At 36.9% G+C, this 27680-nt stretch overlaps 1 protein-coding gene across 1 annotated transcript in view; it reads left to right on the top strand.

Moving 5' to 3' along the window:
• Nucleotides 1-27680, top strand: part of spidr (scaffold protein involved in DNA repair) — a 47793-nt gene that overhangs the window by 5177 nt on the left and 14936 nt on the right. The window contains exons 6-10 of the mRNA XM_026201521.1: nucleotides 5240-5463; nucleotides 7272-7366; nucleotides 9321-9498; nucleotides 15077-15278; nucleotides 19344-19555. Coding sequence (XP_026057306.1) covers nucleotides 5240-5463; nucleotides 7272-7366; nucleotides 9321-9498; nucleotides 15077-15278; nucleotides 19344-19555 — 911 coding nt within the window. The remainder of the gene's footprint in view (nucleotides 1-5239; nucleotides 5464-7271; nucleotides 7367-9320; nucleotides 9499-15076; nucleotides 15279-19343; nucleotides 19556-27680) is intronic.

Below are 27680 nucleotides of genomic sequence, written 5' to 3'. Positions count from 1 at the left end.
ATTGCAAACCAAACTAGTGTAGCCTTGGTGATGACACACTTTTATGTGGACTGGCATCCCTCTCCATAACACAGCGGTTCCATCCTGTTCCCGCTGGTCTGAGGACTGCCCCTATATGATGTGTCCAAATTAGATAAAAAAAGTGAGAGTGAGAGAGATTTGATAGAGCGAAAAGTTTGTGTACTCCTCCATTCATTTTGAGCCAGTGCAGGGTGAACACATTTTTGAGCTCAGGCCAGGAACATAGTGTACTGCGCAGAGAGAGAAAGGCAGAGAGCGCGCATAGTGCACTGTTTGCTGGCAGACTGCCCTGCAGGGTCAAGTTGATTCAAATAAAAAACTGTGTAGGCTGTTCGGCGGGCTGGAATGCCGTTCTTGTCTCCACATGATAAGGAGGCAGCCGATTTTTTTTCTAAAAGAAAACCAGTTTGTGACGATGCAACCACAAACGCTCACACACAAACATAACCCCCTTATGTTCCCTTTAGGTCTGTCTTTACGACCTGTCTTAAAGTAAATGAGTCATACATCATATATCATCTGCCCGGGTCGTATCTTCAGGTCTATCTGTGGAATTTATCTTCAGTCTTTCTTTTTCCATTGTTTGTTTCAAGGTGTGTTATTTATCAGGGCTGGATGTCCCTCGTCACTTCTCAGATTGCCTTGTAGATTTGCCCATAATGCATTTGGAAACGATTCTTTTATTTTCACAAAGGACTGTAGTAGGATCTGCATGCAACGTATAGATATCCCAGTGTTCAGTTCAAAACAGAGCCATGAGGGAGAAACGTATGTTCCTGTGGACTTCTTACAGAAAAGTTGTAATATTCCTGTTTATAAATTAGTTATAGGTAAAATAGGTTTTCTTGAAGTATCTTGGAGACATTGTCACAGTTCTTCTGGATTGAGTCTGTCTCAGTTTGTCTGTTTCTTCATGTCATTCCAGACAGACTGATGATGATGAGATCAGATCTCTGTGTGGAGCACTGGCTGTTGTCAGACAAATATCTCACTGGATTATTACAATTAATGGCAAAATTAATGTTTGAAAATAACAATAAACTTTATAATTCTTTTTTTGTTGTTGATATTTTTAAGGATTAGTTAGGGGCCAAGTGGGACCTATTGTATCAATTTTGAAATAAATTTGACTCGGATCATCTTCAGACCATGCTGGCAATAAGTTATAGATTTTGTGTCGATATAAGAAACGGTTCTCATTTAGCACGTCGACAAATTTACTGGAAAGATGCCAAACTGCATCTGAGGGCTGTATCTCTGCAACGCTTTGACTTATTTACATCAAACTATATACTATGTGCCATTGTCACCTCAAACTGATAACACCACATCAATTTGGTAACAAAGGTTTATACTAGTGGTGGGCCGTTATCGGCATTAACGTTCTGCTATGATGACTTTCACCTTGATGTTTTATATAACCGACTGGCTGAGGCCAGCCTAAAAAGATGCTCGGGACAGTTGATGGGCCACTGCTGCGCATCGTCACGAAAGCTTATCTTTTTCACCTGTTTTTAAGCCTTACCGCTGGTCAATTTAAACAGTAAAGCATCCAAACACAAGACGCGGAAAAGCTGAACAGAGTATTTGGTTACTTGCGCACTGTGTTCAGTGCGCATGAGAGGGGGAGAGAGAGAGAGAGAGAGAGAGAGAGAGACGCGTATCACGGACAGCGACACTGAACCGAGCTCTCTTCTGCGAAGTTCTCCTCGAAAGTCCCTCCTGCACCTGAACGAACAAATACGAATCGCAAACAAATAGATGTGAAAGATCCCAATTCAGTACTCGCAGTGTTCTGGTGTTCAATGGCTCACGCAGAGAAAGGCATCTCAAAACACTTGAACATCGAATTAGCTCATTTTTGCTTTTGTGCCGACATACAAAATATGTCAAAATATCCACCTTGGAAATTATGCTCGAAAAAACTGTCAGTTATTTCTTAAGTGAAAGTAAACAGTTGAGGAAAATGGGATGTGTATTATATTGGATGCGTTCATCATCTCTTAAAGTGTCCGCGCCTAATTTAGCTACTGACTGCTGTAATGTTAATCCAAGAAAATGAAAATGAAAATCACTCACTGCTCTTGACTGAATTACTTTGTAGTTTTAACAGTCAAACCAAAAATTATTTAGACACCAGAAATAATTTCTGATATATATAGCAAAACTGTAATAATGTGAGAAATGTTGAAGTTGTCTGTATAAATGTAGGTTTGATTGTATATTTCATTTTTACATTGAAGACTATCCAGTTCTATTTTACATTTAATTATTTGGTTTCTGTACCTTGACACCTACAAACTTGAAAAAACTTAAACATTGTGTAAATAGCACAAATAAATAAAAATAAACAAACATACAAATTAAACAATTTCAAACAGGGCCCACTGGTACAACCTTCACCGAGGCTCCGCTGACCCCAGCTACGGCCCTGCTCACGCCTGTTTCACACATACTCCACCTAGCTTGATAAACCCCTTCTCAAAGACTTACTGTTTGTTAATTTTATTTGGGTAACACACATATTCTGAATGCCTTCGGCAAAATTCGAATGAGCCATTTTAATCTAGATTAATCAAGATTAATTTTAAGATCACAGTGAGATTAATCCTGATTAAAAAAAATCTTAATCTATGCCCACCACTAGTTTATACATTATAATATATTAATAAATACACAAACATCTCAACATCAAAACATTTGTATCTGTTTATATCTATATTGCACACTTTTTAAGTTACCGTATTTTCCGGACTAAGTCACACTTTTTTTCATAGTTTGGCTGGTCCTGCGACTTACAGTCAGGTGCAACTTATCAAAATTAATTTGACATGAACCGAGAGAAATGAACCAAGAGAAATGAACTAAGAGACATGAACCAAGAGAAAACATTACCGTCTCCAGCCGCGAGAGGGCGCTCTATGCTGCTCAATGCTCTTGTAGCCTATCTTGGTCATAGACTGTAAAAAAATATGGACGTAGTGTCCGTGACGTCACCCATAGACTCCTCAATAGCGGTTTTGAAGCCTAAAGTGTGCAGAGCGGGCCGTCGCCATCTTGGAAGCACGTCACCGCGTGACTCCCCCGGATAATCGAAAATGGGCAAAAAGGCGGGAGCTGATTGCTGAAGCCACGCCCACCTAGCGCGACTGCATTATCAGAAGCGGCAATCCACCTGTCACTCAAGTGGCCACGCCCTTAATTATGCTGAACTTTAAGGCTTAATATAATTTAAACGGATGAGTTCTAAAAAAATTCACCCCCCTCACAGTTGTCATGAAGGGCAAAATTAGCAATATAGACCAAAATAATTTTTTGAACCAGGCTGTAAACATGTTTTTTTCTGCTGTAAAGTTGGGCATTTTAACATGGGGAGTCTATGGGACTGACTCTCTTCTGCAGCCAGCCTCAAGCGGGCAGTCGATGAATTGCAGTTTAAGTCATTTCCTTATTGGCCTCACGAGAGAGAGCGCGAGCTTGCCGCTCGATCTTGGTTCATAGTTCGAAATAAATGCGACTTATAGTCCAGTGCGACTTATATATGTTTTTTTCCTCATCGTGACGTATTTTTGGACTGATGCGACTTATACTCAGGTGCGACTTATAGACCATAAAATACAGTATATAAAATGTAAATAAAATTACAAATATCTAGATAAAACTTAATTTGTTTTTTTTTTTAAGTTGGTTTCATTATAATGATAGATATATAGGGTTAGGGTTAACCCCATAAAGAGATTTTTAAAACCAGTTTCAGTACTTTTCTAGATATTCTCTGTTGGTCTTTGAATGTAATTCTATTTTTATGCCTATTTTATCTTCTATTTATTTGAAGAAACCCTTAACCCTAAGAATGAGCAATAATAATAACAGTGATTGTTGCCTTAGCAAGCACCACTAACAAGTTCAACAATATGCAACTCACAAAGCCGGTGATTTCAGATTTAGTCACTAAATGGCAAGTGTCGTATGTGGGAAGCCTCGGTGGGAGTTGCATGTGGATTGAGAGTTCAGTGGCAGTACTGTTTCCAACTCTTTTCCGGAGTGCAGAGGTTGAAATTAATGCTGTTCTGGATAGGCAGATGCTCAGATAGTGTTTTCAAGGCCCCTTGGGAATTACGATATGTGCAAGAGGATAGAATTATTTGGAGGTCATTGAGTTCTTGTTTTTTAGCTTACCACCTTTGCTCTTCTCACTTATTATCTCCTCTAGTATCCATGTGAAACGTGAGTTTGAATGATGATTGTGTTGTACAAGGCACTGGTTCATAGATCTTAAGGTTTTTGGCTTTGCTTTGGTGGCCCTCAGCCATCTATAAAGACTTTTTTTAAGGTTCTGTTCATTTTTAACTCTGTCGACTTTCATATCCAAGCATGACATGTGAATAAGGTGAAAACATGCTGCTGCTTTTTTGGAACACCTGTTTAGTCCATAATTTCACTTTGACGGCGTTGTGGCAGCCTGTCAGGCGGCGTCATTCAGGTCCCGTAATTTGTGTAATTATGGACTGAGAGTTTTGTTTGCGTCATTTAGCTTGAGAACTGAGTACCCCTGAGATTAATTGTTACATTTATTGGCCTCTAGGCAGATGGGAAGTGAAGGCTGAACGTTTTTTTGAAAGTCTTTGTGCTGGAAGCATTAAATCCCAATATCTTTGAAGGTTTTTGACGTTATACAATATTGAGATTTGTGATGCTCTGTGGGTTTATTACTGTGACTCTGAAATGTGACTTGGCTCTTTTAATGTTCATTTTATAATCAAACTTTGAGACATTAAGGAAGCTCTTTATGAGGCAGACATTGAACTAGAGGCTGCAGATCTTTAGTTAGTATTTGACATTAAGCCTTGATGGTGCAGGTTCGAATCTGACATGTATCGTATCACCGTTTATCATACTATATTCCTTCTCTCTCTCTCTCCAAATAATTAATTTTTCTGTATCAGCTCTAAGTTAAAATGTCTTCTTGCATGTGATGTTCCTCATTTGTAAGTGCCAAATTATTTTTATTATTTTGGTACTTACATATTTGTTGAATTTTAAAAACTAAAAGCAAATGTTATTGAATTTTTTTATGTAATATTTGTTATTTTTAGCCTTATTTCTAACTTTTTTTCAATTAGCGGAAATTAATAATAGTTTTAATTAACAATAACATCACTTCTGTGCATAATAGCAAATCAAATAACCGCATGTAAAACTCTCCTCTCCTGTTTAGTCACCAACCCAGATTTCCGACTACTCCTCTTACGATGATAATGATGAAGATCCAGAAGAAAGCAGAGCGGACTCATCCCTTCAGGATGCAGCCGAGTCCAGCAGGCAGTCGGTCAGCGAGTGGGTCCGATCTGCTCAGGCGATTCTTCAGACACCTCAGAAACAAACCCCTAATAGCATCAAGACCCCAGAGGACTCGAGTAAAAAGAGGAGGAGGTTCGAAAGGTATGATCTATGGCACCTGGATCTTAATCTTAATTTCGGTGCAACCCTGTGCAAGATGAACTCAATTTATGAGTTCAGTGACTGGCTTCATGATCGGGATTTATCATCTTAACTGGCAGTAATCCTTCATACTGTTATTTATTCTTACAGTTTTTTTTTTTTCAGTGTGTGATGTCAAGTTCACTCGAAGTTTCATACCAGTGTAAACACACAGAATACAAAAGGGTTCAAAGTTTAGGTGAACTAGTTTAATAATACATCCACACCCTTACCGTAAAAACCTGGTCAGCTTGGTTTTTGATTGGCTATCAGGGAGCGGCTTTCTTTGCTCATTTTTGTCACCTTATTTAATTTACCAGACTATTTCCTCCTATGCGGACAAGAAGCAGTAGCGCATGCATAAGGCTCTTTTGTCAGATATCACTCAGCGATTGCTTTCTATTGTACCATCAAAGACTGAGCCCAGCCCATGATGTTTTACCATAATTGAGTTGCTTGTCAGATTTTGTGAATGGGAGAAGCAGGACTTGTCGAGTTTGTTCCCTCACGGGGGAGCTGTGTCTCTTTTTGGCTCTTGTTAGTCCACCAATCCTTCTGCTGACCCCCAGTCCCGTCAGCAGGCAAGTGCAGGAGAAGTTGCCCCTCGCCAGTGTCAGTTAATGTTTTTATTATGCTTTTATACACATAAAAAATATAGCACTCGCAAACACTACCACCCACTCATGAACATAAAGCAAATAACCATTCATAAGTGCATGCAGAGCTGCTCTGGTAATAAGAATGTAGTTTAGCTAACAAGCTAAATTATGGATCAGTTATCCATGTGCAGTGAATATAGATGAAACTGAATATTGGTTCTCTTTGATTGATTCCTTGAAATTGATTCTCTGGTTTGATTCTGTGGAGTTGAATCAGATTGACTCTCTGAATGGAACTGATTCATTGACATTGGTTCTTATTGATTCTCTATGCCTCAATTCTAGTTGATTCAATCAGATTCATTTTCTTTGATTAAATCTATAGGAAGGATTCTCATTTATTCTTTACTATTAGTTTTATGTGATTGATTTGATGGGATTGAATCTAATTGATTCTCTTTGATTGGTTCTATGGGATTTATTCTTATTGAGTCCATGGAATTGATTCTTTATAATCATTAATCTATAATTCATGTGTTTCATTCTTTAGGATTCATTCATGATTGCTTTTACGACTGATTCCATTTAATTATTATTATTATTATTATTTTAATTCTTTATGATTGATTCAATTTGTTTGATTTTATATAAATGATTCTGTGGGATTGATTCCATTTGATTTGAACTGATTCTCCATGATTGATTCCATGGAACTCACTTTCTGTCTTTGATTCTCTGCAGTTGATTCAAATTGATTCTCTTGATGTAGCTGATTCAGTGAGACTGATTCTAGTTTATTCTCTCTGTCTCATTCTGTGTGATTGATTCTAGCAGATTCAGTCAGACTCATTATTTGATTCTTTTTATATAAATATTTCTCATTCGTTCTTTACCATAGATTTTATGGGACTGATTCCCTGGGATTGAATGCATATACAGATTATTTCATGTAACTGAATCTATAGGTTTAATTATTTGTTAATGATTCAGGGATGTTTAAATGAATCAGTCTCACTGATTGTGTTTTTGATTCTGAATGATTGATTCCATAGGTTTGATTCAGATTGTGATTATGTGTTATTCTGAATATCTGATTGTGTTTTATGTTCTATGAATGATTCTGATTCTTTTGATTCTGTGGGACTGAATCCTTGTGCTCGCTGTCTGTAGGGGAGGTCTTGCTGAAAGGCTGAACCGACTCCACAGCAGGCAAAAATCAGCCATCAGCTTCTGGAGACATCAGTGCAACTCAACCACATCAGCTGGTAAGACACATCCAATCTGATTCCTGTCTGTTTATATGAAGACTCAATCACGTCTTGAATGCAAGCTCTTGTACAGATCATTAGTGGTTAGTTCTCTGTTCCTGACCACTAATGTTTTCACAATTAGAAATGAAGTCTTTTCATTTAAATACTGCCAATGTCAGATCTGGCCCAAAGAATGTGCCAGGAAATTATTTAACCACCAACCCACAGTTTTCATATTTCCATAACTGCTTGTCATGCTTGATGAAATGTGTATGATATTCCAGCGATGAGATCTTACTGTGTACAGTTGGAGGAGTAGGAGGCTGTGAAAGCACGCTTGTTTCAGGTGATTCAGGTGACAATAGGATGTAATTGTCTCGCAGCCAAAGCGACAGGAAACCACAGACACAAACATACTGCAGACACAGTCACACACAGCTTACGTTTTTATTTTCCATGGTATAACGGATTCCTTTTCAAACAATGCCCTACTAGGGGTCTTCAGTGTGTGTAGGTATGTTTGTGTGGAGGTTTAAAGAAGGTAAGGTTTCAGTTGATGGTGGAAATTCAAGAGAAAATGTAAAATGATATTAGGAGATTAAACTTGTGTGGTGCACTGCCAGTGCAAAGCAGGGTTGTTGGTATTATTTTTAGGTAAAACTAAATATTCGTTACTTGAAATAAAATTAACATTAACTGAAATAAAATATTAAAACTTAAACATTTTATTTCAGGTACTGAAGTTGTCTAGTCATAATGTCTAATTTTTGAAGTGCTAAAATAATAAACACTTAATCAACTAAAACTTAGTACAGAAAAAAAATAGATAAAGGTGACAAAATTTATGAAAAAACGTAAAATATAAAAGTAAAATATTAACAAAACCTGTATCAGTTTATCAGTGATTCTAAAATAACTGGTGGAGAGTTTTTAAATAAATATTTTTCTTTAAAAAATGTAAAATTTAAAATGTTTTTATCAATCTAAACATTTTTAAATGTTAAATTTATGTTGGTTTAATAATATTCACGTTCTGAATGTCTGTCTTTCCACATCTACTGATTTATGCTTTCTTGTGCATGTAATGTTAGCTGACTAAGATGATCTAAAAAAAAAAATTTTTTTAGTTTTCATTTAAGTTTGCATGTGGAAAAGTGATTTAGGATGACTGGACATAGTTTATGGACTGCTTTGCAACTGACATTATTCCATAGAAAATTCCACTGCCTAAAGAATGTATCTCCCACTCACTTAATTTATTTTTTAAATGTTGATTTATTTGTATCTATTTTTTTATATGCAAAAATGTCAGGTGTTCTCATGGCTAATAAATCAGATGCCAGCATTTGTTTCTTTCCTTTTTAAAGTCATGCATAGATTTTTGGTAACATTACCTCACACACACAAAAAAAACTGAAAAATAGTGTTCCTTGTATTTTTGTTTTGCATGTGACTTGCATGGAGTAAGTGTAGCCTGTTTCTCTCACTGCTTTACATTTTTCACAAAAATTTCCATTACACATCATTCTTCTCTGATGTCTTGCCTGTTCTCGGCATGATTTCAGCTGAGTCAATTGTGTTCATGTGTCCAATCGAGGGGCCAACTATTCCTTGAACAGTCAGCATGGGAATACATCCCGTCAGTGCTGGATTTTGTTTCATTTCCTCAGAACTGACTGAAATGAAAAACTTGAAGCCGTGCCAGTGTTGAGTTTTCACTGCATAACCCAAAATATCCAGCTGCTGTTATTCATTTACTGGGCCTGTATCGTATCTGTGCTGTTTTGAAAAACTTAGTGACTTGGAGAATAAAATCATCTTTCAGAGCTAGTCATTTGATCAAATTTATAGCTTACTTCCAGGCTAATTGTTCATGCTGTATAGTATTAACTGCATTAAAAATTGTATAGGACTTAAATTATGTGTACAGATTGTTTCATACCTACATTTATTTATTTTTTGACCCAAGCTGAGAGGCCAGGGGTCTTGATGCTGAGGATTCTGGGAGTTCGGGAGGAATGTGGCATGCAGGCTGCTGTGTGTGACAGGCTGCCAGAAGGAGAAAAGTGTGTGGCTCTTTTCAGCAAGGACACGGCCGCCCAGTTACAGCCTGCTCCCGGAGACATCGTCCACATCTATCCACCATGGTGAGAGTCCTGTTCCTTACCACCTTACCATAAAATAGCGAAAGAGAGTTTGTTTATTATCTGTGATGTTAATAAACAGTTTATTGGCTACTGACCTAACACTGATTTTCAGAATGATTTAAAAACATGTATTTTTTTTTTTTAAATATTTTATCTTATTGATCAAATGTTTAACCCTAACTATTAAACTTGGCCTGTAATATGGGCATATGAACACAATCTTCTGCATTCCTTAGTTTAGATTTTTTTATCATGCAAAAGACCTTTTAGTATAATTGTAATGTCCATCTGTTTCTGAAAGTAAAGTAGATGTAAAGAAGAACTTTTATATTGCCGTTATTATTTCAAGATGAACCCTTACTAGACTGAAGTAACTTGTTGAAGTTTTACTTTATTATCCGTACGTTTCCATATATATTTTTTTACATAAATGAAAACATCATGCTTTTAAGGAATGTTCCTTTGTCCTTTGCCATTGCAATACATGTTCTGACGACTAATATTTATATGCATTTTATGTCTTCAGTCTGTTATACAGTTATAAAGATCTCATTGTTTAAAATTTTAAGCTATCAAAATTTAGTTCTTTACATTTCATTCCCTTTCTGACTCGCTGGCAATTTTATTTTCCAATTTCATCATAATTCCATCAACTGGAGTCTCGATCACTTGTGTTGCACAGCATCGGTGCACATCTCCCTATATCTTCTGCACTGTTCGAGCTGTCAGCCGTGTGCAGCCGCGTGTTTTGCACAGAGCTGATAAGCGTGAGAGGCCTGTGGGGCTGGAGGTGAGAGGGACAGACGAGCCAGTCTCCATCTGTGTGGGAGGACCACAGATCCACGGATCCATCCAAACTGGAGAGGCCAGGATTCGCCGGAAGCCAGGGCCCCTCCCCCGTATCGCCCCCATGTAGCGTAGCTCCCACGTCATTCCTCAGCTCCAGGGAATGGCCTGCATACCTCTTCCTGGCAGCTCTGAGCTCATTTCCAGCAAGCCGGGAAAAAAACATTGCTGGATCCTTTTTCTTCCCTCGCCTTTTTTTTCCTTCTTTTTTTGAGGAGCTTTAGGCAGGGGATCACAATAACTATGACAGAGGCCAGAGGGCTGAATAGAAAACACATGCAGCACAGTGTGTTGCTGGCACAGTTTCTCCTCTTGTATCATTTTCTCTCTTACTTTCTCTCCCCCTGTGGAGTGTTTGCTTTAAGGGCAGGCGTAGGTGACCCTGGAAAGTCCAAAAGTTCATTTTACCCTGGAAAGTCCATGGGTTTGACATTTCGGGCCCCTTAGTTTGCAGCACAGAAGATGGGCAGCAGATGATAACTCTTTACATATCGTCAAATATATTTTAAAACGTGCGGGTCGTTGATAAATGCAGGCATTGATTTTTTTTTTGTCAAAATACATAAAGTGTATGTTGTTTGGTTTTTGCAGTTCAGGGTTGAGCAAAATTCCAAAATTCCTTTCAGTTCATCAGGTGGAATTTTAATTGGTTCGGCCTCTCCCCACCAGAAGTTAAATTAGAATTAAAGATTCAGATTTTTAAATATAGTAAAAATTATACTTTTAATTATATTTCAAATAGGACATAAGCCTATAAAACCTTTTAAGTTTATAAACTTTAAACTTGCAGAAACCTAATGCCAATCCTTTGTTTTCTAAAAATTACACTTATTGAAGTTCACTTCAGATTTAAAATTTCCATGAACCACCAGTTAGATTTTAGTGCAGATGATCGTTTTTGTACATTTGTTCTTAACTAATTTTACCTCAGGATACTTCATTGGACATGCCATTGTAAAGTGACTGTTCACACTGTTCCCAGCTTCTTCACGGTTCAGCTATGAAGGAAATACCTGTCATCACTGGGTAGTGATTACACCTGTGCTGCACCCTCACCTGTTTGTGTCAGCTCTGACGTCAGCACACTCTTGTGTTTGTTCTCAGACTTCCTGTTTAGATCCACCGGAAATGCATTCACATGTATAAATGATCGTGATCGTCACTTACAGTAACTTAACAAATCTCTTTTAAGACTTTATTTCCTGTGCACCTGATAACTAAGAATTTTGCTTTGTATTTTTATTTGTACATTATTTCTGATAAAAAGAGTGTTTTTTGTTTTAGTTTTTTTTTGCATGAACTGATTCTCTTTTTAGTGGTAGTAGGTTTAGTATCACATTTTGAACGGAGAAAAAAAAACTGAAAAAAAAAGTTTATTTTTATTTTATTAGAGATATTAGAGAAATAAATACAATTGGAAAAATAGCCTATATGGGAATAACTTCAAGGCTTTTTAGAAAAGCATCCCTCAAGAAGTTGGTTGGAATATTAGATGTTAAAATACAGGAGCGTTTTGAATCCCTGTGAAGCTTACATTAGTGTTAGTATTTCATATATTTAATTACTTTATTATTCTAAAATTTAGATAAATTATACAATAATTTAAATTATAATGATAAATAATTTCTCAATTATAATAGTAATTATAATATTATTAGTTATTACTCACAGTAAAAACACTTTCTCATTTCGAGACTTAATGGCCAACAAAAAAATCTGTTGTTTTTTTTGTCCTGTCACTGGATTGTCAAAGACTGGAATTTTCTGTGCTATTCGTCTTGGGTTGACAGCATGTTGAAAAAAGCACTTGTTTGCAGGAGGCCGGAGAGAACCTCCACCTCTCCTGTGTAAACTTGCCTTTGCTGGCTGCCCTGGAGCTGCACACTGTTGGCTGAAGTTCAGTAGGTTCAGTGTGATTACTCGTTTCTGCTGGCACCTGTCCAATTCTCTCTCAGGGCAGGATGATTTGAATGCTGACGTAAATGTTACGTCTCCTGACATGAGCTCTGCAGGCCCCGGCTTGTAGTGGAGGCCTCCGTTTATTGAAGACATGTTTGTTTGGAACAGATCTGTGACAAATTACCCTACACTCAGCACAAAGATCGATCAGGCTATTTGTAACCTACTTCTGAGGCCCTGCGAATGGCACATTCTCATGCATCCATGACAGCGCTTTTAATGTATGTGCTTACCAACGTGCAGATGTTTTCACAGAAATACTTATTTCATTTGCAGGCTCTTGTCCCCATGTGCTTCTTATCAATAACTAGTTGTAAACACTTTCCTGTACAAACTGATCATAGCTCTTTTTAGTGCTGCATGAGTCATCATAATAAAACAAAATTGCAAAATGGCTTAGTGCGATTTAATTAAATGAATGTATGCATTAGGTTGTTTAAAAAGAAGTGTGGAACTGTTGTCATCCGTCCGTTTTCAGTGTCTCAGAGTGGCTTGGTTCACAGTAAATCCTGCTCCACATGAGCTCAATCTCTGCATCTGCTCCGAGTTTGAGTGTCTTTAACATGCATTTGGGAGCGCAGCGTGCCAACTATCTTCCGATGCTTGTAATAAGAAGGGCTTTCTGTCTTCTTTCAGTTTTCTATCACATAGAAGTTCACTAGTTGAATGTTCTTGAAAAGATAATTATTTTATATATTAATATAAATACATTATTTTTATTTTTAATGCATTAATATTAGTATTATTTCATTTTATGGTTGTAATGTAAAAAATGCATTATTATTTTTCTTAAATACTCAGTTCAAATACTCACATCCAAAAGACACTGTTAAGTGCTTCTTTTATTGCATTTTATCTAGTTGTGTCAATAGATTTCAATTACAGTACAGATTTTTAAAAGCCGTTTTCTCAAAAAGATTTTTTTTCTTCTACATTGAGCCATAGATATCCACTTCAGTAGCACTTACACACACCAAACCTTAAATGTATATTCCTGTCTGTAAGGTTTTTACAGAGGGATTTGTTCATATATGGTTTTCTAGATTATATACAACATTTTATTCCCCCCAAAATTGTGAAAATATAATGTTTTCTACCCGTTCTAAATATTTTCTGAATTATGGAGTGACAAAACTGTGTTCAGTCCAACCAATTTTTAGATTTTTGTACTAGAAATTTATGCAAATCAGAACATATTTCATTAAATAATTACTCATGTGGATATTTAAACATAACACTTTAGAAAACTTGTTATACAAAAAATGTTTGCAATTATCAATGTAATCAATCAGCTGGGTAAGGGGCCGTTCACATATCGCGTCTTTTGCACGTGCAAGTTTGCAAGCAATGCGGTTGCGCGGTGCAACGTGCCTGTTTTTTCCAGGCGCGTCCGCACCGCATCGAGTTAAAAACATTTCAACTTTTCAGAATGCGGCAAGCGCACCGCAGGTCATGTGACAAGAACTAACCAATCAGCTTCATCCTTTCCCGTAACAACGTTGAAAACTCAGCCAAGATGAAGGAACATCTGATCATGGTTGTATATGGATTGAAATTTTGAAATAAATTTAGTAGCAGAGCTACTGCGAGCGATTTTTAGAGCTGCTAATCCATTTATCCTTTGCTGAAGTTTCCGCGTCTTCATGGATAGAGCACGTCATGGTTGCTTAGCAAAGGCCAACGCCTCAGGAGTGCAACTGCCCAAGTGCTTTGGAAAGAAGGAAAAAGCGGTGCGCCTAGCATTTTCCACGCGTTTTTAGGCGCTTTTAGATAAATATTAGTATTTTATTTTTATTTTTTTTACCCTATTAACCTGCAGTCATTCGCCTTAATTTATTTTTCTTTTTATTTATTGAATATAATTAAAAATAATTATTCACATGTTTTTTCTTAAATAGTCTTTTTTTTATTTGCAGCAAATGTTACAAAAGTATTATTGTAATTTCTTATTTTATTTAGTAATTTTTGGATTTTTAGAATTACTTTATAGCCATTTTGATATATAATCACAAAATTTTGGCAGTCCTACAAACAAGCACAGCAAACCTGGATTTTATTTTACTTTTAGCACAACTTTTAGCAGAAAAACAGCAATTGAGTTCACAGCTCTAGCCTCTTGCCAGGTAGGCCGAAACTAACCTTATTTAGCCATCGGCATAAAGTCTGGTCCTCTTTGCTGCTATTTTACCTTTATTTATATTTGAAAAGAAAAAAAGATGAATACTAGTGCTTCAGAGGGAGCCATGTTTGAATGCCACTCTGTATAAATTATTTTGTCAAGCAACATCTAAAGCTTGTTTTGTGTGTTTGTTCCTGCTCTGTTACTAAGACACACCAAGGCAGACCATTATCACAAGAGCGCAGATTGTTTCACAGTCGTTCCGTTAGATGCCAAGTACAAAGTAAATAGTGTTTTGATACAAACATGTTTCAGACCGCCTGTGAAATGGAAAAGAGCATCTTTGTTGATCAGTCAAGTCACTAACAGTTGTTTTCCACTCAGAGAGGGACGGGCTTGAGCGTTCTTGTGTACCTGAGGCTTTTTTGAGACTCTTTTATGTGTGTGAGAAGTGTGGAGGTGGTTGTGCTCGGCGAGACCGCTGTCAATCAATCAACGTAGATGAAACTCAATGCAGTTTGAGTTTTATGAATGTTGCCAAGCTGTCATAAAAACCATCATGTGGCACTTCCGAGAGACTTGATGTTTTCATACTGTAACTGTTTTTGGAAAAACAACTCATTATGACCATCAGACCTCTGTTTGTCTCTCTAGGCAGAATCTTGTTGTGGAGGGTGAACGTTATCCCATAATTCTCAACACCCACTTCAGTCAGAAAGTCTGTGAAGAGACTAAGCTGGATAACGCAGATGGTCCGAGAGCCGCGGTCACTGTGGAGAAATGCAGACCTCCGCCATTAACCAGGAGCCTGTGGTGGTCTGGGACGAGCCAAGTGTCATCCATTCCCTGTAAACAGGTTCGTCACAGGTCCTCTCTCATGTGATCACGGGAAGGAAATGGAAAAGAGCGTGCATCTATGTTAGATTTCGAATTCGGCCACACATAAAAATGTGTGAAAGTGCTGTTGGAATGGAGACAGCTGCTGTTTCCTGTGTGACACTCATGAGTGCAGATGATTTATGAGGGATGTTTTTAATGCATAAATATTTGCTTTAGTGTGAAAGCCAAGCCAAATTGTCCTGTTCGACAAGACCCTTGCGTAACAAATTCTTTTTAAAAGACATTTGAAGAATAAAGCTTTGTACTTTTCCTCTCTTATTGTAATACTCAAAATAAGAAGGTCAGTTTTGTCCATACAGAGTCTGTGTTGGTTGTAAACACAGTGTTAGCCACAGTTTACAAAATACAGAGTAACTATCATCTGCTACTCTGAGATCTTTTTGAGTTCTCTTATCAAAATGTGAGCATACCAACACAACACTTAAAGGAATACTCCACCTAAAAAGGAGTCTTTTATAATCATTTACTCACTTATTTCATTCCAAAACTGGAACACAAAAGAAGATATTTTAATTTATTTATTTTTCCTTTTTTAGTAGGGGTGTAACGATACGCGTATTCGTATTGAACCGTTCGGTACGACGCTTTCGGTTCGGTACGCGGTACGCATTATGTATACCGAACGGTTCGTTGGAGTAATTAATTATATTTGAAAAAAAAAAAAAGAGAGAGAAAGAAATATAATGATATGCGTTCAACAAGGTAGCCCAATAACCCAAACAACGTAACAGGCAACGCCCCTGACACTCCCGAAGAAGAAAAAAACACCATCTTATATGTTTATGTTAGGCTACTCAGCAGGCGCTCGCTCACTCAGTACGCGCTGAAGGCTCGTTGCAAAATAGCCAATGCGTTTAACAGACTAGAAATGAGAAGATCCTCCAATAACCAACAGGTCTGGTGTTTGGGTGCACTTTGGATTCCCTTTAAGCTATAATGGTTATGGCAAGAGAGTGGTGGATAAAAAAACAACGGTATGTCGCATCTGCAACATGACAGGGTACACCAGCGGGATTAAAAAAAAAAAAAAACCAGCGGGAATATCTGGGATATATGCGTCAGTACTATCTGGGAAAAGACGAAAAAAAGGAGAAACATGCACGCAGCAAACTATCCCTGCAGCATTTAGACACTATAGCTTACAGGGAATCCAACCCAAACACCAGACCTGTTGGTTATTTTAGGATCTTATATTTCTGGTCTGTTAAATGCATTAGACATTTTGCAACGAGCCTTCAGCGCGTGCTGAGTGAGCGAGCGCCTTAGGGGCCGTTCACATATCGTGCCTAAAAACGCATGGAAAACGCTAAGCGCGTCTTTCTCCTCCTTTCCAAAGCGCTCGGGCAGAAGCGCTCATGAGGCGTCTGTCTTTGCTAAGCAACAATGACGTGCTCTCTCCATGAGACGCGGAAATTTCAGCGAAGGATAAATGGATTTGCAGCTCTAAAAATCGCTTGCAGTAGCTCTGCTACTGAATTTATTTCAAAATTGCAATCCATATACAACTATGATCAGCTGATCCTTCATCTTGGCTGAGCTCTCAACGTTGTTACGGGAAAGGATGAAGCTGATTGGTTGGTTCTTGTCACATGACCCGCGGTGCGCTTGCGGCATTCTGAAAAGTTGAGATGTTTTTACATTTTGCTGTATCTAAAACGTATCGAACCGAACCGAACCGAACCGTGACATCAGTGTATCGTATCGAACCGAACCGTGAATTTTGTGAACCGTTACACCCCTACTTTTTAGAATAGAAATCATTGGGCTCTGATGTTGTTTTTTTCTCAAAATTTTTCAACTTATTTCATAAACATTTTCATGTTTTGGTGGCGTATCCCTTTAAATGTGCATTATCATATTGTCATTACCAGATAAACTGTCACCAATTCTTCTTTTTTATGATAAATACATTAAAACAGTAATATTGAGAAATATTATTGCAATCGAAAACAGCAGCTTTCTATTTGAATATATTTTAAAAAGTATCGTGTATCGACTATAGTCAGAGATATCGACATAAGCAGATTTCTCTGTCGATAATAGGCCCTTTTCCTATTAATGTATTAGATTATAATAATAATAATTATTATTTTTATTAGGCTGCTTATTACAATTCGGCTAGCTATTTCACTTGAGCACTGCATTTCACACACACACACACACACACACACACACCACGTGTGCAGGAGGATTAGAGCCTGTAGTCACTGAAGTTGTCCGCTTTGACTCGGATAACACGTTAAATCCATGAAATGAAAGAGATAGAAAACAAGGATTTGGTGTCCCACACATTTAATGGCTGATACAGGGCAACGCGCTCTTCTCATTCATGAGAGGTTAACTCTTTCTTGGCATTACAAATAAAGTAAAAGCCAATATAATAACAAGGCGGCAAAGCGAACTTATCAATAGTGGTTCTCACATACTCCATCTCTTAAAGACAGATCACTTATAACACACACTAAGTGGTGATGACGTAGAAGGACTTGGGAAAAAATATGGATGATAAGTTCGTTCTACCACCTTGTTATTATTTTTATTCACTGACTAAAATGTGATGCATGCAAAATACATAGTTTTTGCCATTACAAAGTCTCCATCCGCAAACAGATGTACATCCTCTGCAGATATAAGCTATTTCATTGCACTTTAACAAGTAATCTGAATGGCCTATAAATGTGCAATATTTTAAACAAGCCCTCACGGACTGAGTTTAATGCCACAGTTATGTTAGAATGCATGTTATTCTTGTTTCTGTGGCTGTGCTTCGGTCTCGTCATGAGGCGCGCGGTCCGGAGCGCTGTGTGACTGATGCATCAGTTCAATTCAACTTTACTCCAAATATATGAACTTACCTGTTTTAAATACTTTATATTTAACGTGTTCGTTTATGTCCAATATTATTGTTAAACTGCTGGACTTTAAATGAAATCTACTATTGATTTTCCCTGTTGACTGATTTTGCAGAACATTTAGACTGATAACTTCCGTGCGCAGATGAAGCAAATTTGTCACAGGACGCGTGATATGTTGTGTCAGACTATATATGAACTAGCTGTTTTAAATACAGTATTTTTATATTTAACGTTAGTTTATCAGTATGTTTTAAAGTATATTTTTAGAATATTGGTGATTCCATAGGCTCTCTCTTGCACACCTGCGCCGTTTAAAACACCAGAATAAAGAGTCTCTCTCTTGCTCCACCCATGCACTATCATCGATCTCACGGGCTGACGATATGACGATCACTACTTTGATGAAAAGAAAGTTCAAATGAACAGCATTTATTTGAAATCTTTTATAATATCATAAATGTCTTCACTGTAACTTTTGATCAATTTAATGCATCCTTGCTTAATAAAAGTAGTATTTTTCAACAGTAGTGTAGATGTTTGCTTACAGGTATTTGCAGGGACAGTTCTCCCAAAAATCTAAATTCTGTCATTAATTACTCATGTTGTTCCGAACCTGTAAGATCACAAATTAAGATATTTTTGATGAAATCTGAGAGCTTTCTGTACCTGCATAGACAGCAGCGCAACTACCACATTCAAGGCCCAGAAAGATAGAAATGACATTGTTAAAATAGTCCATTTTGCATCAGGGTTTCAACCTTAATTTTATGAAGCTACAAGAATATTTTTGTTCGCAAAGAAGCAAATTGTGACTTCTTTTCAATTTCAGACTTAGAACGCACATTTACGACTGAACAACTGTTGTGACATTAATTATTTTATTGATGTCTTTACCACATTTCTGGGCCTTGAATGTGGTAGTTGTGTTGCTGTCTATGCAGGGTCAGAAAGCTCTCGGATTTCATCAAAAATGTCTTAATTTGTGTTCTGAATATGAACAAAGGTCTTACAGGTTTGGAACGACATGAGGGTGAGTAATTAATAACAGAATTAAAAATTTTAAAACTATCCCTTTAAGAAATTGTTGGTGCCATTCTGTGCCGATATTATGTTGAAATCATAAATCTATTGGTGTGTTTAGGAAATTTTTTTTTTTCCATCTTCAGGTCGGTGAGTTGAACAGAAGCGGCGTTCGGAAGTCTCTGCTGGATGCAGTGGAGGATTGTGGGTCATCGGGCTCTCAGAGCGGTCCTGTTGAGGTGGTCGTTCAGAGGGTCTACTGCATACCCATCACCCAGTCTTTACCCAGAACTTCTCTCCAGCACAGAGCGCTTGATAAACCTCCACCAGAATCAGCACCGCCACAACACATTGGCAGGTACTGGACTTCTGTTTCATTTCTCTAGTTTAGATAACAATGTTACTTACTGGAAATGTCATGGTACACTGTTGCAGCTTGCAGATTTTAAGTACTAAAACACTGTTTTGGTCAAAGGCATATAAAGCAGTATGTATATATTTCTGTTCAAAGTTTGGGGATGGTAAGATGTTATTAATGTGTTTCAAAGTAGTTTCTTATGCTCAACAAGTCTGCATTTATTTGATTAAAAACACAGAAAGAGTGACATTGTGGAATATTATTATAATTTAAAATAACCATAAGTTATTTCTCACATGCAAAGCTGAATTTTCAGCATCATTACTCCAGTGTCACATGATTCTGCAGAGATTTGCTGCTCAAGAAACATTTCTTATTATTATCAATGATAAACAAAGTTTTGATGCTTCATATTTTTGTGGAAACTGTTAAAGTTCAAAAGAACAGCATTTAGTTTATAAATGTCTCAATTCTTATAAACCCTCCCTTCTGATCAATTTAATGCATCCTTGCTGAATAAAGTATTAATAATAATAAAATGGTGTGGATATGCACTCAGAATATTGTTATGGAATTTACTGTTAGATTTGAAGTCAAATAGCAAAAAAAGCAGAAAGCCCTTTTTTCACAATACTTTTACTTTAAAGCAGCTTTAGAGAACCTATTTGTATTTTTGCAGTATTTTTGTTGTTATGTAATTTTTTGCATTTCTAATCTGCGATTAAAAAAAAGATCTATAACCATTACCAGCTTTAAGTAAATAAATGCAACGTGCAGTTTATCATTAACTCTCCTTTTCCGGTAACCAGCCAAACCAGTTTAACAAACCAGATACCAGATAGGTCCCAAAACCTTTGCTCTAATTTGCTTCTAATAAAATGTATGTAAATTGATTGGGAATGTGCAGTAAATACAGAAATAGGCATGACATGTCCAAATCATATAGAATAAACATCAGTAGATCTAGAATCTGCTTTGTCAATCTGAGACGATGCGTGGTCATCTTTGTATGTGTTTTACAAGATTGTTTGTTCTGTGGTATAATAAGGCCATTGTCTGAACTCCACTGTTAAAGATACAAGAGGTCAGTCTCCTCGTGGAGTGATAAATGATGAGAGAGAAACTTTGCTCCATTTTCTGTCAATGACTAACAAAACAACCCCTCCCAGTACACAGAGTCCTCTCTCTCTCTCTCTCTGCCTCACGCAGTTCTCTCGGCCATATGGCAAAACCCTACAAACTGTTATCTTCAGTCTTTTTGGTTTGTTCTATTATCTACCAGGTGAAATTAATTGTTTCCTATCTGAATTATTTTAAATTGAACCCATAGATTTAAATGTAAATGCTGCTTTACTATGACATTGAGGGAAAGTATAAGGATTAGTGATAGTTAGTTGAGAACATCATATTTTTCTGCAACAAATGGCCATATTGGCGTTCATTGACCGTTGAGAATATCAAGCAGGTTTAGCTGTGCTTTCATAAATAAAAATTATATTCCTGCTTGATTTCAAAGTGACACGTAGCGGGTTTTTGATATTGACCCAAAATGATATCTCAGTATTTTGGGTGGAAATGGTAATTTTTTTAATATATATATTTTGCTGAGTGTGCTGCTGTGCGGGTATTTTGGCTGGTTTAAGCCTGTCCTGATATGCCACTACTAACGTCAGTAGGTGGCGACAGGTGCATGTCTTAATCAGTGATTCATTGAATCACAAATGATTTGTTTAAAATGATTGATTATTTTAGAAACAAAGTAAGTGACTGTATATAGACCTATTTAGGAGTTTTTTTTTTTTTTGAGGGCTATCTTGTCTATGAAAGCAGTCTATGTATGGAAGCCATGGCATAAAATAATAAAAAGGTTAATTTTGATTTATTTTTCAAAATTCTGACCTTTTTTTTTTTTTCTCGCAATTCCGAGTTTATATCCCATACTTCTGGCTTTTTATTCCTCAGAATTGATGTACTGGCAATTGTTGCAGTTAAATCAAGTTATAAGTCAGAACTAGGAGATATAAATTTGCATTTGTGTGAAAAGAAAATCAGAATTGTATGATAAAGTAGGTAAATGTTATATAGGTTTAAATAGTATGTAATGCTGTAACTGTAGGGCTAATACAGTATGTCTGCATATGTGAATATTATGTAAACATATTGTTTAAAACCAAAATTATGCTTTAAAAGTAGGGTAATCAACAGGTTCAATCTATAATCAGTTTTTTTCTTTTCTTATTTTGACATCCAAAGGCACAAAAGTAAATTTTTAATCGTATTCCATGGATTCCACTTGCTTCCCTCCACTTTTTATCAATAATATATATATATATATTTTTTTTGCACAGCTGCAAGTGACATAACTGTAACTTCTACTCCAAATTAGTATTATATGTACTATATGAATGTTGCTGTGAGACACACAACAGTTCTACTCTGGCTTTATGTGGAACTATTTCCATTGGCGAAACAGAAAAAAATGTGAATATTGTGTCTAAAATGACCAATTCACGTTCACTCTCACATGCTGATATTCAGGAAAACGCCATTCTTGCTTGTGCTGAAACTAAATTATATCTTATAAATATGAAAACAAAAACCTATACAAAGAAATTTTGCCCTCATAACTTAGATTATATGAGCATTCTAAATTCTAATAGACTTCATGACTCAGTGAATGCTTTTGACTCTAAAGACATGTTTTTGTTCGACATTATTGAGTGAGTAAATAATACTACACTAAATAATGTCAGTTTGCACATCATTAAAGCAACAATGATGTAGATGATCGATATTGCACACCCCTATAGACACGGCTCTTTCTACACCCTCAGAATGAATCCTAGCATTCATTCCTATCTGTCAGATGTTCCATCTGAGCTTTTTCTGTGTAGGTGCTTTTATAGTCAGAGGTTTGTTATTAAACGGTTCAATGGTGAGCGTAAGACAATTGGAAACCAAGTCTGTTTCTCTTTTTTTACTGCATTGTCAGTGCCAGTGTGTGCAGGTTTTAATTACACACATGCTGCATGAATTCAGCAAGATTGAAATCATTACCACAGGTTAAGTGTCCACATTCTACTCCCTCACGCGCCCCCGATCTCTCCACTGCTTGGGGACACGTTGTTTTGTTTTCAAAAAATGCACGTGGTGCTATGTTGATGAAGGGTGATGGAAAAAGAGTCATTTGACTGTCAGTAACCAGATCTGTGTCAGACGCTACAGCGTTCCGTAAACACTGAAGCTCAGGAAGACCAGACACTGTGGTATGGAGTGTGTGTTGACAGGGGAACCCTGACTGGACCAAAAGCTGGTGCTGACAAAGATGCAGCCAACACATATTCATACACACAATGCATAACATTTTTAACAGACCCCAGGACATGACTAGATGACATTCACTCATGTGTGTCACCCACTCCCTGTTTTTTTTTTGTTTTTTTTTTAATTATCTTTTCTCATAAAGCAGTCTCATGATCTTTGAGAATGAGATTTTTAAGACTCGTCAGTCCAATACAAAGACGATTTATGAGCAAGTATTCAGTGTCTTATTGCAGAACCTGTTTGAATGATTGATTTGTTTCTGACACTAAAATAAATAATCAATAATAAATTGCAAAGAGAAAAAACACTTTTATTATGATCGTTGTGCAGTATCACTTGATTATTCCATCCCATTATTGCTCCCTCATGATTTGATTTGTCTTGGCCAAAGTTTTCAGATGAAGAGAAATAACATCGACTTGTTTTCAGAACTATAAATGATCTCCTTCTGCGTGTTTTGTTGGCCCAGTATGAGTAAGATTGGGTCAGATGACAAGTGTTCAGTTCAAATCCTGCACCTCACTATTTTTATCTAAATTATTCAGTTGTTGCTAAGGCAACTATCACTATTTCTAGTGATCTAATGGATCTCAGCTATATCAGGGGTGATGCTCTTTTGCCTTGGACTAATAACTAACCACCCTAAACTTCCTTACAACCCCATATAGCAACACCCAGGATGGATTGTCTCTGTTTAATTTGGGACTTTGTGAAGAAAATACTGCTTGTTTGTTTATTTGCTATACCGAGGAGTTGGTTTATTTTTTTGTAGGTACTTTTTCAATTTTTCTGTCACCCTAGTTTTCAGTCTTTCCCAAACTTATTTCTGAAGCTAAACTGTGAGCTTTAGTATATTCATATTTATTTGTTTGCCTAGTGACACAGCATTAATTTTAGCATTATTTATTATTTTCAATTTTTTTAAATTAATTATATAAGGGTTATATATAAGGGTTATAACAGTACACAGAAATCACAGTTCGATCACGGTCATGATTTGACATGAGTTCGGTAAAAAAGGATTTTATTAAATTTTTTTTCATTTATTTTTAAAAAATAGTAGCGCTTCATATGATACATGTAGCTTGAGCAGTTGTTTTTGGATTAGATTTTTTTATTTGAATTCGATTGTATAAATTCAAGATTTAAAGCAAAAACAGAATGGTCTGACTTTAGATTTGTGAAATTATGCAGCACCAAACAAAAACAGTAGACAGACTGAATGAAAATGTAGATTTATTCTCTGACAGAAGGTGGCGCTTTTGAAACAGCAGCTATACAGTTTTTCCTTGGTTACCGCTGTAAGCAAAGCAGCTACACTTATAAACACTACTTTAATATGCATTATATTGTGGTAAAATGAAAAGAAAACTGACATTGAAACATTTCTGAAGATGGTCAGCTCCTCTCAGAGATACATTCATATAAACTCCTTCCTATATTTTAAGCATCACAAACAGTGAGCTTGATCTGCCTGCTACAGTATTATCTCCTTTTTGCAGACCTCATAAAAATTCCACACAAACTACATTTTTGGAAATGATTGCAATGCAGTTTGTGTGCAACTCTGGAATAGTGATCGGCCAAAATAAAACAAAAACTGGTTCCGATTTATAGCCGGCCTGCCATCTGAACTCACCGTTTATGTTTTGGATTGGTGCGTAGATCATCTGTTCTTCTGCTCTTTCCTGTCGTGACAGTTAGTGTTGAATTGGATTTGGATTTCGTCATCTGACTGCATGAACCAAATCATGAAGTCCGTACTTTGACAGTTCGGGGCGAAAACCATTATAACCCACACACACATATATATTAGGGGTTGCACAGACTAGTCGAGTAGTCTACTTCAATGCTCTGCCATGACGCTTTAAGCTCGACGTCGACTAGACACTGTTCCTATAGAGGGCGCAACAGGATAAGAAATATTTAAAGGACTTCTACATTTACGCTTTGTTTCCAAACAGTTAAAATGACAAATAAATGTGTACTCCGAAAGCTCCACAAGACATGTGTGATTGTATTACTGGATGGTCGAAATTGAACGGGAGAATGCACATTCGAAACAGCCTATTGTACAGGTAAGGTAATCACTGTTCTAATCTAATGCGCTGCTGGAACGCACACACATAGGCTACAGACAGTAGCTCATACGTCACACGCTGATTGTGCGCACACAGAATCATTCAGCGTGGAAATGTACTGTCATCACTGTTGTGATTTCTCAATAAAATATCATGGAAACCGTCAAGTTCAAGAATATATTTCTTAATAACTAAATCCCAAGGCATCACTAATACTAGAGAGACATGTAGAATTAATTCACACATGCAATCGGTCTCTCTAATGCATTAATATAAATGTAATCTTTACTGTGCTTTTTTATCTATATCTGATTTAAAATGAGCAGAAATCTTTGAGAAATAAAATGACCCAAAGGCAAAAGAACTGATAAAAATGAGCTGTTATGGGAGCAGTAGCCATCTGGCCAGTGCTGTGTCATATGTCATAGCTGTGCACATGGAGTTTGTCACAGCTCCGTTTGTTCATTAATGACGTCATCAGCGACTAGTCGACTTCGACTCGACTTTCATCACATAAAAGTCGACTTTAAAAAAAATCAGAAGTCGTTCACTCCCTAATATATATATGATCTAACAGCTTAGATGTTGACAATATTTATTATTTTCATGTGTGTGCTTCAACAAGACCACCGGTCTCATTAAAACCAGTATGCAGTTACGTCCTACTTTTTTTTTTTTTTTTTTTTTTATGTTTCTTTCTCCTCCTTGAGTTTTTGTGGCCAGTTTCCAGACAATAATTAGCATTTAACTTTGGATCCAAGAAGATATGTTGTTCCAGTAAAAACTCAGAGCAGTATAAACAGGCTGAAGAAGTTCTCTGTGCTCAGACAGGAGGGGTTGGATGTTTTCTAGAAGAAGTGGAACACAATGTGCTTTACGTGTCGGATTACAGCCCTGTTTATCAAAAGCTCTGCTCCCATTGGCCAGAGCCGTGCCGTAAGGAATCCCGCCCACTGCGCCTCAGCCAATCAGCTGCCAGAGAAGTTTTGGTGCATGTGTGAAGGAATTGGAGGTGGAGTGGGGTTCCTAGATCCAGTAGACTTGTGTGAAATGTATGTGTGTATGAGTGTTTGGACAAGCTCAATGGATCGCAGTTCCTGGAAGCGCCTTCAAGTTGCTGCGTATTCCTGCGAATGCTCACAATGACGGATTCCTGAAAATGGCTAGTGACTGCAGCTGACCAATGCCAGAAATCCGGAGGGGGCAATGGCACCCCAGCCCCGCTCCGTAGGAAGAAGCTCCTGATACAGGGAATAAAGAAGGGGGTTGTTTATGTCAACCTGGCCACACCACAAAATGCTACTGCCCAGTCACCCCTCCTGTTCTCCGGTTTCATAGACACACGGGTCTAAACAAGCCTCAGTGTTCTCAACCGCACTCACTTAACCCCTGTGTTCTTTAGCAGTGCTACAACAGAGTAACAACAGGTCAGGATGAATCCAGATATGCCAGGCATGGTTTATCAAAGGTCATCTCATATCGCGCCATCATTGTTAGCTTTTATCAAGTTTACCTGCTTTTTTGATCTGTTTTGAAAGCAGACGTTCTTTTGGGTGTTTATTAGTGCTTAGAGTTTTTTTATTGATTTTAATTTAAACATTGTCAACTTGATTGCACAGAAGAGAACTGAACTGAGCTGGATAGTGACATCACTGATTCCTACAGAGCTGCTTGATAGTAAATTAAACTCATTCCATAATTGATGAACTTCACACAGTTATTAAACTGAACTGAGTCAATACTGAACCAATGGTTACTGGAAAATTAACTTAACTATTGTCCTCTTTTTTTTCTTTTTTTTTTTGCAGTTTGTCCACATCTGAAACATAATTTTCCTGTTTAACACTGTAAAGCTGCTTTGACACAATCTGTATCTGTTACATGTTTTATCCTAATCTGGCTCGAGTTGAGTTTAACACATTGACTTGTAAAGACAGAGTGCTTTTTTTTTTTTGACAGTATTGATGTTAAATGACTAAACAGCAAATTTGAGATCGATATAAAATTCCAGCTGATTCATATCCTGAATCAGCAGCCTCTTTGAACACTGAACATAAATCAAAAGAACTTCAGAGAATTTCGTTTTCTATCAGCTTTCCGTGTGAATCGAATGTGCACATCTTCTTGTCACCTTTAGCAAAAGATGAGAGAAATTGATGAGATAAATTTTGTTGTAAAAATAACTTAACCACTGATTTCTAGTTGTATCCTTAAGTGTGACTGCATCATATAATAATTGCTGTTAATAGTGTTCATCGTCTGTTTGAATACGTCTTTAATTAATTTTTCAGAAAACTTCTTGCATGTGCACATAAAATGACAGTCACCACTGATAAGCTACTACTAAATATTGTAGAAACTGAATTTTCTGTAAAGTTGCTTTGCAATGATTTGTATCATAAACAGCACTATACAAATAAACTTGAATTGAATTGAATTTTGGAAAGCAAAAGAAAGTATTTTCACTTTCACAATGAAACATCTCCACAACATGGCACCGGTGGCAACAGCGAGAATCAAAGTTAGCCTTCTTTCTTTGCGTGATTATTTGTGGTGTTTTTTGGAGAACGTAGTTAACTCGTAATTTTTATAAAGAATATTTCTTTCGGTGTGAGACTTTTTTTGCCGTTTTAACATTCCAAAGAGAAAGGTAAACTTGAAATTACATCATACGACCCCTTTAAATACCAGTAATTTGACGATTCTCATTTTGCGTCTGA

The sequence above is a fragment of the Carassius auratus genome, chromosome 24 (genome assembly GCF_003368295.1).
Source record: "Carassius auratus strain Wakin chromosome 24, ASM336829v1, whole genome shotgun sequence".
NCBI classification, from domain to species: domain Eukaryota; kingdom Metazoa; phylum Chordata; class Actinopteri; order Cypriniformes; family Cyprinidae; genus Carassius; species Carassius auratus.
The sequence above is the reverse complement of the archived record's forward strand: the minus strand, read 5'-3'. Positions and strand labels throughout refer to the sequence as shown.